The sequence below is a fragment of the Haliotis rubra genome, unplaced genomic scaffold (genome assembly GCF_003918875.1).
Source record: "Haliotis rubra isolate DU_JTF1 unplaced genomic scaffold, ASM391887v1 Scf284, whole genome shotgun sequence".
NCBI lineage: Eukaryota > Metazoa > Mollusca > Gastropoda > Lepetellida > Haliotidae > Haliotis > Haliotis rubra.
This window is the reverse complement of record NW_025766936.1, coordinates 731,139-746,379: the sequence shown is the minus strand read 5'-3', so window position 1 is coordinate 746,379 and position 15,241 is coordinate 731,139. Positions and strand designations below refer to the sequence as shown.

Sequence of the window (15,241 nt, the reverse complement as noted above, 5' to 3'; positions counted from 1 at the left end):
CTACACTAACACAGGGGGCCCCATACACATGGCAGGTAACCCAGTCTACACTAACCCAGGGGGCCCCATACACATGGCAGGTAACCCAGTCTACACAAACACAGGGAGCCCCATACACATGGCAGGTAACCCAGTCTACACTAACACAGGGAGCCCCATACACATGGCAGGTAACCCAGTCTACACTAACACAGGGAGCCCCATACACATGGCAGGTAACCCAGTCTACACTAACACAGGGGAGCCCCATACACATGGCAGGTAACCCAGTCTACACTAACACAGGGGCCCCATACACATGGCAGGTAACCCAGTAACCCAGTCTACACTAACACAGGGGCCCCATACACACGGCAGGTAACCCAGTCTACACTAACACAGGGAGCCCCATACACATGGCAGGTAACCCAGTCTACACTAACCCAGGGAGCCCCATACACATGGCAGGTAACCCAGTAACCCAGTCTACACTAACCCAGGGAGTCCCATACACATGGCAGGTAACCCAGTCTACACTAACCCAGGGAGCCCCATACACATGGCAGGTAACCCAGTCTACACTAACCCAGGGAGCCCCATACACATGGCAGGTAACCCAGTAACCCAGTCTACACTAACCCAGGGAGCCCCATTCACATGGCAGGTAACCCAGTCTACACTAACACAGGGAGCCCCATACACATGGCAGGTAACCCAGTAACCCAGTCTACACTAACACAGGGAGCCCCATACACATGGCAGGTAACCCAGTCTACACTAACACAGGGAGCCCCATACACATGGCAGGTAACCCAGTCTACACTAACCCAGGGAGCCCCATACACATGGCAGGTAACCCAGTCTACACAAACACAGGGAGCCCCATACACATGGCAGGTAACCCAGTCTACACTAACACAGGGAGCCCCATACACATGGCAGGTAACCCAGTCTACACTAACACAGGGAGCCCCATACACATGGCAGGTAACCCAGTAACCCAGTCTACAGTAACACAGGGAGCCCCATACACATGGCAGGTAACCCAGTCTACACTAACACAGGAGCCCCATACACATGGCAGGTAACCCAGTCTACACTAACCCAGGGAGCCCCATACACATGGCAGGTAACCCAGTAACCCAGTCTACACTAACACAGGGAGCCCCATACACATGGCAGGTAACCCAGTAACCCAGTCTACACAAACACAGGGAGCCCCATACACATGGCAGGTAACCCAGTAACCCAGTCTACACAAACACAGGGAGCCCCATACACATGGCAGGTAACCCAGTAACCCAGTCTACACTAACACAGGGGCCCCATACACATGGCAGGTAACCCAGTAACCCAGTCTACACTAACACAGGGAGCCCCATACACATGGCAGGTAACCCAGTAACCCAGTCTACACTAACACAGGGAGCCCCATACACATGGCAGGTAACCCAGTAACCCAGTCTACACTAACACAGGGAGCCCCATACACATGGCAGGTAACCCAGTCTACACTAACACAGGGAGCCCCATACACATGGCAGGTAACCCAGTCTACACTAACCCAGGGAGCCCCATACACATGGCAGGTAACCCAGTCTACACTAACACAGGGAGCCCCATACACATGGCAGGTAACCCAGTCTACACTAACCCAGGGAGCCCCATACACATGGCAGGTAACCCAGTCTACACTAACACAGGGAGCCCCATACACATGGCAGGTAACCCAGTCTACACTAACACAGGGAGCCCCATACACATGGCAGGTAACCCAGTCTACACTAACACAGGGAGCCCCATACACACGGCAGTCAACCCAGTAACCCAGTCTACACTAACACAGGGAGCCCCATACACATGGCAGGTAACCCAGTAACCCAGTCTACACTAACACAGGGAGCCCCATACACATGGCAGGTAACCCAGTAACCCAGTCTACACTAACACAGGGAGCCCCATACACACGGCAGTCAACCCAGTAACCCAGTCTACACTAACACAGGGAGCCCCATACACACGGCAGTCAACCCAGTAACCCAGTCTACACTAACACAGGGAGCCCCATACACATGGCAGGTAACCCAGTAACCCAGTCTACACTAACACAGGGAGCCCCATACACATGGCAGGTAACCCAGTAACCCAGTCTACACTAACACAGGGAGCCCCATACACATGGCAGGTAACCCAGTAACCCAGTCTACACTAACACAGGGAGCCCCATACACATGGCAGGTAACCCAGTAGCCCAGTCTACACTAACCCAGGGAGCCCCATACACATGGCAGTCAACCCAGTAACCCAGTCTACACTAACACAGGGAGCCCCATACACATGGCAGGTAACCCAGTAGCCCAGTCTACACTAACCCAGGGTTCTCTGTTAAACATCCCAACAATGATCAGCTACACCACATGCATCGCCTCAGACTAAACATGTTCATGCAAACTACAAGGGCTGTAACCACACACTTTAAGGGGAAATTATAACGATTCTGATAATGTGGCCAGTATGGTGTGGGTCCCATGGTGTGCACCCTCTGTGGATTGTTACAGCCCTGAAACCAACCAGTTCTATAAAGCTCAGAGGGATCATTGAGATTCAGAATGTTTATCTGATGTAACTAGGAGATTAGAGACAGAGATTCCTCATTGTCAGCCAATATGTTAATTTGATGTTAGAGATATGTGGTTCTGGTAACTAGGGGCTGTCTAGGAGGTAAGTGCAGTATGTTAGATTTGTAACTCAGGACAGGTAGCATTCCTCTGACATATTCTGTCTCGTACAAGCTTAATGATCAGCAGCAATGGCAGGAACACTGACATACTCAAGTAGAACCTATTGAGGAATGACTCATTTACTGGTTATATGTTTGCAGACTGTCACGCTTTGGATAACATTCCATTTGTCCATCTACCAATTTAGTACCAATTAACTACTGGTTTCCCTTGTTATCTCATAACTGTTGTTGCTTTCACATGTACATATATATATAGTTTCCTCATTGTTTCAGTCACCTGATGAAGGAGTAGGAATATACTCTGAAACATCGTGCCCATCACAATAAAGAAGTTGACATCCATACAATTCTTGCCTTTATGTGTATCCCTTCTGAATGCCATTCAAAGACTGTGTGAGTTTAATATTAGTGTGAACAGTGATGGAGACCTGTGACTGATGATGATCATGAGGTGCTACCTGGGATTCACACCCCAGGGTCTCCTTTCACGAAGCAACCTTTACTAAGGTTAACCTTAACTCCTATTCTTTAACATTGTACTAAGGTTACCTTAGTAACTTACGATCACCTTAGTGCTTTGTGAACGGAGGCCCTGGGCGCCGTTGTACAAAGCTATCTTAGCACTAAGGTGACCGTAACTCCCATACCTTAACATATACTTAAGGTAGTCTTAGCGCTAAGGTGACCGTAACTCCCATACCTTAACATATACTTAAGGTAGTCTTAGCGCTAAGGTGACCGTAACTCCCATACCTTAACATAGACTTACGACTAGCATAGCGCTAAGGTTGCTTTGTACAACGGCACCCAGGTCTATAATAATGGCACCTGATGAGAAGCACCTCTGAAGGGTGGTTTCAGCAGTTTACACACCTTGACCACAATGCTCCCCTGTGACCAGGGTCTTGGTCCACTACATGATCACACATCTTAGATGATCGTCCATTCCAGACTTTCACACAGACTTACAACAGGCCTTACTCCCATATTTCAACAACATTACTCTGTGGATCAGAGCCATTGCATTGTGGTAGATGTTAGCTACAAGAGTGTAAGAACTACATGGTCAAAGCCTATGGTGTGTTAAACAGAGAAAGGGTTGTTTTAGTTGGAAATGATACTACCACTATACAGGTGAGTGGCACTAACATCAGGAACAAGTCATACATAATTCAACATGCAGTAATTTGGGATGAGAGTTAATGTAGCCGTCCAAATAGGAAAGAACGGAATGACTTAACATTCTCATCCGCATATTACGACTAGCAATGCCAGTAACAGTGGCAACATCAGTAACAGCAGCAACGTCAGTAACACCAACAGCCCCAGCATGCCAACATCAACATCAAACCTTCAACTGTATCAAGTCCTGGCGTCGTGGAGGGGCCCTGTACGGGTTGGCGGACAATTGGGGGAGGCCCTGATAGGCAGACAGTCATTCAAGAGTACAGAGAAATAATATATATGACAGGAAAATAGTATGAACATTAAACCATCAACACTTGAGAAATAGATGACATAGCTTGATCATGTTGATATAAATATAATCAAGTTGTACTTCCATATGACAGATGAAAGGGTGATTCAGATAAAACAAAAACGCAAGTCTGATGTCTGTGAAATAAGTAAAACATTTTCAATGGTGCTGAGAACACATCACACAGATTAGAGGTGAGGTGAAATTGGGTTTAACGTCGTGCTTGAGAATATTTCGCTCATATGACGACTCACAGATTAGAAAAGGAAACAAGAACAAAATACTTCAGTATGATGGTGATCCGGATGGTGTGAGTGGATTGAAATAACCGTGGCAACTTACCGAGCTGACTTCCCTGGCAAGACTCTGTCGGATGCTGGCGTTCATCTCCAGGCTCTGCCGCAATCTCTAGATTGAAGACAGGAACATGTCGGACATCACACATGACACATACAATGTGTACCTATGAGCATCAACAGACATCTCGCACACCACCATGCAAGATGTCAGACACAACTCCTGACCCTAATGGGTGCCACTGTGAGAGTCGGACGAAACACCTTATTCTAACATGTTCAAGTGTGAGAGTCGGACAACTCCTTATCCGTAATGTCTTGCGGTTTTAGAGTCAGCCAAAAGTCCTTACCCAAACATCTCAGGTCTGCCAGAGTAAGAGTCAGACACAAGTCCTTACCCTAACGTCTGCCAGTGTAAGAGTCAGACACAAGTCTTTACCCTAACGTCTGCCAGAGTAAGAGTCAGACACAAGTCCTTACCCTAACGTCTGCCAGAGTAAGAGTCAGACACGAAGTCCTTACCCTAACGCCTGCCAGAGTAGAGTCAGACACAAGAGTACCCACACATGTCTCCAGAGTAGAGAGTCAGACCCAAATGTCTGCCAGAGTAAGAGTCAGACACAAGTCCTTAACCTAACGTCTGCCTGTGTAAGAGTCAGACACAAGTCCTTACCCTTAAGTCTGCCAGTGTAAGAGTCAGACACAAGTCCTTACCCTAACGTCTGCCAGTGTAAGAGTCAGACACAAGTCCTTACCTCTGCCTAACATCTTCCAGTGTAAGAGTCAGACACAAGTCCTTACCCTAATGTCTGCCAGTGTAAGAGTCAGACACAAGTCCTTACCCTAACGTCTGCCAGTGTAACAGTCAGACACAAGTCCTTACCCTAATGTCTGCCAGAGTAAGAGTCAGACACAAGTCCTTACCCTAACGTCTGCATGTGTAAAAGTCAGACACAAGTCCTTACCCTAACGTCTGCCAGTGTAAGAGTCAGACACAAGTCCTTACCCTAACCCTGCCAACGTCTGCCAGTGGTGTTGTAACAGTCAGACACAAGTCCTTATCCTAACGTCTGCCAGTGTTACGGTCAAACACAAGTCCTTACCCTAACGTCTGCCAGAGTAAGAGTCAGACACAAGTCCTTACCCTAACGTCTGCCAGAGTAAGAGTCAGACACAAGTCCTTACCCTAACGTCTGCCAGTGTAAGTTGTAACAGTCAGACACAAGTCCTTACCCTAACGTCTGCCAGTGTAACAGTCAGACACAAGTCCTTACCCTAACGTCTGCCAGTGTAAGAGTCAGACACAAGTCTTTACCCTAACGTCTGCCAGTGTAAGAGTCAGACACAAGTCCTTACCCTAACATCTGCCAGGGTAAGAGTCAGACACAAGTCCTTACCCTAACGTCTGCCAGAGTAAGAGTCAGACACAAGTCCTTACCCTAACGTCTGCCAGAGTAACAGTCAGACACAAGTCCTTACCCTAACGTCTGCCAGAGTAACAGTCAGACACAAGTCCTTACCCTAACGTCTGCCAGAGTAAGAGTCAGACACAAGTCCTTACCCTAACATCTGCCAGGATAAGAGTCAGACACAAGTCCTTACCCTAACATCTGCCAGAGTAAGAGTCAGACACAAGTCCTTACCCTCACGTCTGCCAGAGTAACAGTCAGACACAAGTGCTTACCCTAACGTCTGCCAGAGTAAGAGTCAGACGGTCATTGAGCTCCTCCTCCTCACGTATCTGGGCTGCCTTGCGTTTCAGGTAGCTCGTTTTGCGACTGCTGCCTGGCCTGCTGCTGCTGCTGGAGGAGGGACGGCTGCTGTCACAGCCACGAGCATCCAGGTCGCTGTCAGAGTCATACCTCTGTTCCACATGAAGCCACATCATTAACACATGTTATCCATTACTTTTATTTACTTTAAGACAAGAAGAGCTTTTTGTATATTGGTTATGCAACTTTTAGTTACGTAACATGATTGTAACAGTTCTGGAATCCAACAACCAGAGCAGCAACCCTTTACTCTCTTTACAACATATACACTATACAGTAACCCACCTGGTCTCTTTCATCTCCAGAGCTACGGTAGTCACCACTGTCGTCCATCTCAAAGTCATCCTCGTAGTTGCCCGTCATAATATCTGATACAGAATCATTCCATCAGCACACACTCATGGTACGGAGTAAATATTCTAACTGTTACGATCAAATTAACAGCACAGGTATGACTAATCAAGGATTACATCTGGACAAAAAGTCTGCGGTTCCTGGTGCTACTAAGGGAGGCAACCCTGCATATTTTATTTTGGTTCCTTCATAAACTGAACTAATTGCTTGCCATTTTTTCGAAATTGGACATCTTTTTCATACTGCAACAGTGAGTTTGGACTATGACATACAGCCTAATGAGGGAAGTTACATTATGACCATAGCTACCACTTTGATGAATATCACAAGCCCATGGCGATAATGGAACAAGGATCATCACTGAGAAAACAAACATTGTCACTTAGGTAACATAATTCTCTGCCGCAAATGATCAAATCAAACTTAAAAAAGCAATGAAAGTGAAGGTCATAGTTTAAGATGAGGTTAAATGTCAACAAAAACATGACCAGTCAACCCCTCTTGATATCTTGCTCTGTAATTGTTCAAACACACAAATATTTTCAAGACTCACTTCGACCTTGACACGAATGTCATGTTGAGTGAATGAGTGAATTTGGTTTCGCACCGCTTTTAGCAAGATTCCAGCAATATCACGGCGGGGGACACCACAGATGGGCTTCACATACTGTACCCATGTGGGGAATTGAACCGGGTCTTCAGCGTGACAAGTGAATGTTTTAACCACTAGGGTACCCCACTGCCCTTGAATGTCATGGTGTATAAAATATTCAAAAATAGTAATAAAGAAATTGCCTATCATAAAACATTCAACTGAAGTCTTGAAAGTCTAAGAAGAAATGCAGTGTACCGTTCTTGAGATACCTTGCTGACAATCTTAACATGCAGGGTAACATGCTGAAATCTTCAAAGTGTCGCTGTGACCTTGAAAATTACGTGAAGGTCACCAAAATCCACTTGGCTCTGTGCATCCCCTAGATGAAGCTTGGTGTCAACTATGACGACAATCCAGCAAACGGTTCTTGAGATATCTCGTAAAGGGTAAAACATTAAAGTCCCCTTGTGACCTTGAAATGAAGGTCAAGGTCACCAAACCTGACTGGGACCTTTCTCATGCTGTATTGAAACTAGGTACAACATATGTAAAGAATCTAGTAAACGGTTCTTAAGATATTCCAATTCGTACATATGTATGGAGCCTAATACTATATTCCCTGCTTCGCACTAAATGCATGGCGGGGGGATAAAAAGACTGCTCTATTTAGTGAATCATGGTGTCATAACATAGCACCATGTCAACTTTTATCAAAATATATGCATACTAAAACCTGCCACGTCTCAACATTATTCCATCTATAACAAACAAAATCTGTAACCTGAGGAAAAGTAAATATGTCCTGGCAGAATGAAATGTGTCCTAGGAGAATTCCAGTTCAACATGAGAAATACCTGACGTGAGAAGTACTTACTTGGTGCCCTGACTTTCCTCTTGTCCCCTGAAGCAGTGGTGATGTCCACTGACCCAACATTCCAGCCTTTCCTGCGAGTCTTGGAGGGAGCAGTGCGAGCTCGCTGCTTCTCTTCCTGAACACGGCGTTCTTCAGCTCCCAGCTCCTTCAGGTCTTGTGCGTTCAAATAGATGTTCCGACGCATCTCTGAAGTAACATCAGCAGCATTCATTACTACAAATACTCACAGACATTTGTTTGACTTGGTCACTCTAATGATGAAACCTTTGAGTTTGACACACTTTACACTGAGTGATTACGTTACCAGCTGATTACAGAATGTAACAACAGAACATGACTACAGAGTGTCAATGTAGAACGCATCTAAAGAATGTGACAACAAAACATGACTACAGAGTGTCAATATAGAACGCATCTAAAGAATGTAACAACAGAACATGACTACAGTGTCAATATAGAAGGCATCTAAAGAATGTAACAACAGAACGTGACTACAGAGTGTCAATATAGAACGCATCTAAAGAATGTAACAACAGAACATGACTACAGAGCGTCAATATAGAACGCATCTAAAGAATGTAACAACAGAACGTGACTACAGAGTGTCAATATAGAACGCATCTAAAGAATGTAACAGAACATGACTACAGAGTATCAAAATAGAACGCATCTAAAGAATGTAACAACAGAATGTGATTACAGAGCGTCAATATAGAACGCATCTAAAGAATGTAACAACAGAACATGACTACAGAGTGTCAATATAGAATGCATCTAAAGAATATAACAACAGAATGTGATTACAGAGCGTCAATATAGAACACATCTAAAGAATGTAACAACAGAACATGACTACAGAGTATCAAAATAGAACGCATCTAAAGAATGTAACAACAGAATGTGATTACAGAGCATGACACTAACTTTTCACTCACTTTACACTGACACATGTTTTTTCCATCCCGTTATCGAAACCTCCTTAAATGGCTGCTCTGATTGTGCCATGACCATCTCCTTGATTGAACTGTTCACACCTACATTGTTTGTCAACCCCTACTGTTGGACACATCCACGTACATTCTTGTGGCACACATTACACCATGTACACATGCATACATGCATACAATGTCTGTTTGACACTAGTCAAACAAATTCTACACTTGAACCAAAAAGGGCAAATGCCATTAGTGGCTTCTACCACCTCTTTTGTGGGCTTATAATAAAAATCAAGGGGACTCTGGGGTCCTTGAAATCCGCTGCAGATTTATGCGAATCAAGGGACCCACTGATCTCAACTGCTAACATTAAGGATATTATAACAGAGATTTCCTAATTCTCCTGCTTAATTTCACTGCATGCTGTCAACTGATGACTGAACATGTCCAGCACATCATCCAGACAGATATTCAGGCATATGTTGTCAACCCACCTCCAGCTGTCTTGGGCAACTTGACTTTGCCGGCACTTTTCCCTGTGGGTGCCACAATGGGGAGGTCTCGCTGGGCGTTGGCGCCATTCACGTACAGAGCGAAACCCTGCTCCTTTCTTTCGATCTGGATCTGGCGGGAGTTCTTCTGACGGAGCTTCTTTATCAACCTGTGTGCACAACATGCAGTTTTACTGGGATGTGATCAATGTGTTTCACAGCATACTTAGACCTCTGGAACCTTTGGATCATGGCATGAACTACATATGAAAACTAAATCTGGGAACAGCATATAAAAGTGATACACAAAAGGGAGACAATTTATGGATGTCAGCTTTATGTCAACAAGTATTTATCCGAAATAGATTTCCATTTGCACGATATGCATGGAAATTAAATGTTAGACGTACAAAGGTATTTATGTGCGTACATGACACGCTTGAAATCTTATATTATGTCGAAATTCATTGAGTTTGAGGCGTACATTACGCCTGTACTCCCCTTATCTGTAGCCCTGTTCAGACACTGTCAAACACACTCAGCCTACATAACCATTCTGTGCCTCCATCCACATCGACTGCGGCTCTCAAGACACTGTGTACTGGAGACTTATTCTGCTCCAGTTCTACTGTTGTAACCTAACATTCTCCTGTTTACCAATTATAACCTATACAGTTTAGCCGTTATAACCTATACAGTTTAGCCGTTATAACCTATAGTTTACCCATTATTACCTGTACAGTTTACCCCTTATAACTTATACAGTTTACCCATTATTACCCATACAGTTTACCCGTTATAACCTATACATTTTACCTGTTATAACCTATACAGTTTACCCATTATAACCTATACAGTTTACCCATTATAACCTATACAGTTTACCCATTATAACCTATACAGTTTACCCATTATAACCTATACAGTTTACCCGTTATAACCTATACAGTTTACCCATTATAACCTATACAGTTTACCCATTATAACCTATACAGTTTACCTGTTATAACCTACACAGTTTACCCATTATAACCTATACAGTTTACCCATTATAACCTATACACTTTAACCCATTATAACCTATACAGTTTACCCATTATAACCTATACAGTTTACCCATTATTTCCTATACAGTTTACCCGTTATAACCTATACAGTTTACCTGTTATAACCTATACAGTTTACCCATTATAACCTATACAGTTTACCCATTATAACCTATACAGTTTACCTGTTATAACCTATAGTTTACCTGTTATAACCTATACAGTTTACCTGTTATAACCTATACAGTTTACCCATTATAACCTATACAGTTTACCCATTATAACCTATACAGTTTACCCATTATAACCTATACAGTTTACCCATTATTACCTGTACAGTTTACCCATTATAACCTATACAGTTTACCCATTATTACCTATACAGTTTACCCGTTATAACCTATAGTTTACCTGTTATAACCTATACAGTTTACCCATTATAACCTATACAGTTTACCCATTATAACCTATACAGTTTACCTGTTATAACCTATAGTTTACCTGTTATAACCTATACAGTTTACCCATTATAACCTATACAGTTTACCCATTATAACCTATACAGTTTACCCGTTATAACCTATACAGTTTACCCGTTATAACCTATAGTTTACCTGTTATAACCTATACAGTTTACCCGTTATAACCTATAGTTTACCCGTTATAACCTATACAGTTTACCTGTTATAACCTATACAGTTTACCTGTTCTTTTCCTGCAGCAGCATCAGGTACTCCTCATGACCGGGAAAGATTTCTTCCCGAACTGCCGGAACCTGAAACAATATACAGCATGATACATGTGCCAGTTGATATTAATCGTCTACTGTACATACAACCAAACTACCACAATGCTGAATATATTAAGACAAATTGGCTGCACAAATTATTTTAAAAAATTACTAATTTGCATCACAACACTTACATCAACAGGCACTTGGACCACTGGATCATCCTTGGTCCATTTCTTCCTGGATTTGCTGGCTGCAATCAAACACAGGAGTCTTAACCTAGGGCAGCTAGTAGTAGTTATATAGTCATGTTTCTTCTACCATGTCTTTTGGTTATAGACTCATAGTATACGAGACTATCATTAAACGGAACAAGAAGGCAATGGTGTGTATGAACTCAACACCACCATCATCACTGGATGCCACACACCAGTAGAGGTTATTCAGAATTAGTTGACATGATGCTAACACTAGAGAGTATCCACTACTGTTTGGAGAAGGGTTCATACAATGGAGAGTACTATAGATATCTGCTGGATATGTATCCCATGTACCTCACTGTATCCTGAACAAGTACCCTAAATAACAGCAGAACACTGGGACACATGCATACTTCATACAAGTATAATCTACCATAGGAAACAGCTGGAACCAAGTAAAAACTGTACTGACTGACAAAAGCTAAAATGGCTACTGTTATGATTGTAGCACCTTATCTTTTTTTCACTGTTGCTTTTAAAAACAGGCAATAAATGAAATAAACTCACAGGTTCACATATAAACACAAATGATTGTGAAATGTTACATAGCCTTAAAACCTTACATTAGAAAGTAGCAACTACTGCAGTTTATATGCCGAAGCTGATAGAGAGCCGCAATTGTACTTGAATGTCTTCTTCTTCTTATCATTATTATGTTTTAGACATGTTAAAAATAAAAAGAAAATGCTGCAGAAAGGTTGGGTGGACTTGGCCAAGTCTGGCTGGTTAGACTAATCATCAGCTCTGGTACAGTTGCCCCCCTTCCCCCTCTACTTGCAGCCCAGACAGTGAAATGGATTTCTCCCAGGAATCTCTGCCCAGATGCACCCACCAAACTTTTCCGGAGTCCCTAACACTGCACCTCAAAAAGTATATATTGAATCTGCGAGGAAAATACTATGTTTCTGAAAAATATGCACATGGGCAAAAATATTGGCCAATGGTGCTCAAATTACACAAATTTTTGTCAAACTTTTAGCATTTGATTTTTCTTTTCAACATTTTCATTCATGTCATTCAATAACTTTTACAAGTATCAGTGACTGTACTTAATTTTGTTTCATGATTTTCAAAAAAAACACTTGTAGACACATTTCTGTGTGACATGAACAATTCTGTTATTAGTGTTAATGGTGTACTGTTTTTGATGACCAATGGGTTATCAGGGCACTTGATTTCAATAAATCAAACCGTGCATTGGAATTCACATGCTTTTATTAGCCAGTGTTTTTTTACATTCCCGGGAGGTAACTCTCTTGCTCTTAGTTGCTAAACAATAATACCGCTACTAGAGTTGTAACACTATATCTGGGTACTCTTCTCGTGTAGAAGTTATGCCTTCTACTGTATACCGCTAATAGTATTAGAGTTGTGACACTGTATCTGGGTACCCTTCTTGTGTAGAAGTTATGCCTTCTACTGTATACCGCTAATAGAGTTGTAACACTATATCTGGGTACCCGTCTCGTGTAGAAGTTATGCCTTCTACTGTATACCGCTAATAGAGTTGTGACACTGTATCTGGGTACCCTTCTCGTGTAGAAGTTATGCCTTCTACTGCAAATGATAAAGGGGTTGTTCAAGAGGTAGGGATGAGGATAGAGGTAGATGAAACCAAAGACGTACCATGCCATCATATGATTCCGTGGTACTTATGTTTCCGTGGTATTTTCCAATGACATAATTTCTCATGAGCCACTCGCCAAATCGCGCCACCTATCGATTGTTTACGTTCATCAGTTGATCGGCACGGGTCTGAACAAAAAATGTTCAGACTTTCATCAATTTGCGTACGTACAGTAATCTACTATTAAAAAACTAATGCAATTTTGATGTCTAGCACGTCATGCATTTTTTGCGCGATCTTTGCAAACATTTTCTATAAACTTACTCAGCTTCAAAGTTTTCCAAACATCGCTCGTCTGCAAGCTGATGTCATCAATAAAAACAATCACGTGACCTAAGGGGGGAGTCCCAGCTCTATTTTTTAAACTATAGAAGCCCGATAGGGTCCATTCTCTTCCCACAGAGGTTGCTCCTGTCATATCTTCCTACGTAACCTCTGTTCTAATACGGCCCTTTCATGGTGTGAGCGTTCAAGACTCGTGATTGGAGGCAATCAGATTTAGTTGTGCAATCAACGACGTTGTTTCAAAAGTGATCATTCGCAAGGCCTCGGTAATTTCCGTATGCTTCGAGAAAACTAAACTTCTTCCCCTGCGCGATGCGCAAACGTTTCTTCTAGACAGAACTCAGTCATGTTATGGCGAATCAGTGGCGTCTCCATCGCCCTCGTTGACAACGGACAAGCTAGCCATTAAACGTCTTGTGTGTAACATCAACACAAGTCCCCGGCAGATGGGGGATATTTGTGGCCCCACATTTGCTTGTGTTAGTCAAGTTGAATCTAAGTCGATGTAACACGTGTTCTGATTGGATAGAAAGAAGGGAGATAATTCATGTTGCGATCTTTTGCCGCTAGGGGATTTTAAGAGAACCGGGAAATATGGCCTTATTAGAACAGAGGTTTGTAGGAAGATATGACAAGTAACCTCTGTGGGAAGAGAATGGACAGGGTCATCTCTTAAGGTTTTTTTTCACTTTTCATTTCACGTATCCCGTATCAACTCTACATATTTTATTAACTGGAAATTTATGCTGAAGAAATGTGACTATTGTGTTAATTCTACAAAATCGTTTACTGTATTAAAATTTATCAACTTTGATAGTACTGTAAACCTACATTGACACTCTCGGATTGGCTGTTGACAACGTGTGAGATTGTGACGTGCTGTGTGCGCCCGTAATTTGATCTGAAGGAAATTCCACGGAAACATATGACGTCACCAGAGTTTGTGCACAATGGCCGCCTGTCGTCCGATACGGACAACAATGAACTTCAGAATGACAAAAGTGTTTTACTGACATTAAATGATACAAAGGTATGTCGTCTAACACTATATTATGTTTATATGACTTGGCAATATGAGCGATCATATTCATAGTAATAAATTTCTTAATACCAGGGAAACCCATGACGCGAGGGTATATATACGTCTTTGATGAAACCTACCCTATCTACAACAACATTCAGCAGGCTGAGCTAGTCACTGCTGCAATAAGCTGTGCTCGATAAACTGCTTTCAAGATTCATGCTAATGTTTTTACTGTTTCAAAGTGATCTGTAAATGGTGTTTAATTAGATTTACACCTGTAGAATTGATGACAAAAGTTTAACGTGCTCGTGCAACACTGAAAAAAAAGAACTTGTGCTAAATGATTAGTAAAAATAAACCTTTAAACGCCAAATACAGCATTATTTCACATAGTGCCTTTCGCAACTACAGAGTAGAAAGGCCCTGGGCGTATATATGTAAGAATTATTTACAAAAATATACATTCGAATATTAGTAGTTAAACGATAAAACAGTTGAAGCGGCACAAACTTCAAATGATCGAAAACCGAACGATCAGCTAAGCAAAAAGTTATTTTTTCTGCACTGCAGTTATTGAGGAAAATAATGAGTAAAGAACTTACTTTCCATCTTATTTTGTCAGGTCAACACACGCGTTACACATATATTTCCATCACATTCGCTAGTTTTTGTGTTTCTAACAAAAGCTCCGCGTGCATGTATGTTGTTGTTGTTGCTGTTATCGTCAGTTTACATTGACATTCCTCCATGAAA

General features: G+C 42.5%; 1 protein-coding gene across 2 annotated transcripts in view; it reads right to left on the bottom strand.

Annotated features, from left to right (window-relative positions):
- Positions 1-15,240, bottom strand: part of LOC124281397 (katanin-interacting protein-like) — a 58,786-nt gene extending 43,546 nt beyond the window's left edge. The window contains exons 1-9 of one of the 2 annotated variants that reach the window (XM_046717431.1): positions 15,091-15,240; positions 11,487-11,545; positions 11,267-11,337; positions 9,520-9,686; positions 8,091-8,276; positions 6,553-6,635; positions 6,180-6,359; positions 4,542-4,607; positions 4,074-4,142 (exon numbers count right to left, since the gene is read on the bottom strand). In XM_046717431.1, the coding sequence (XP_046573387.1) occupies positions 4,074-4,142; positions 4,542-4,607; positions 6,180-6,359; positions 6,553-6,635; positions 8,091-8,276; positions 9,520-9,686; positions 11,267-11,337; positions 11,487-11,545; positions 15,091-15,097 (888 nt within the window). In that variant the 5' untranslated portion in view covers positions 15,098-15,240. The remainder of the gene's footprint in view (positions 1-4,073; positions 4,143-4,541; positions 4,608-6,179; positions 6,360-6,552; positions 6,636-8,090; positions 8,277-9,519; positions 9,687-11,266; positions 11,338-11,486; positions 11,546-15,090) is intronic. The other variant, XM_046717432.1, reaches the window with a different exon arrangement.
- Position 15,241: the final 1 nt, after the last annotated feature.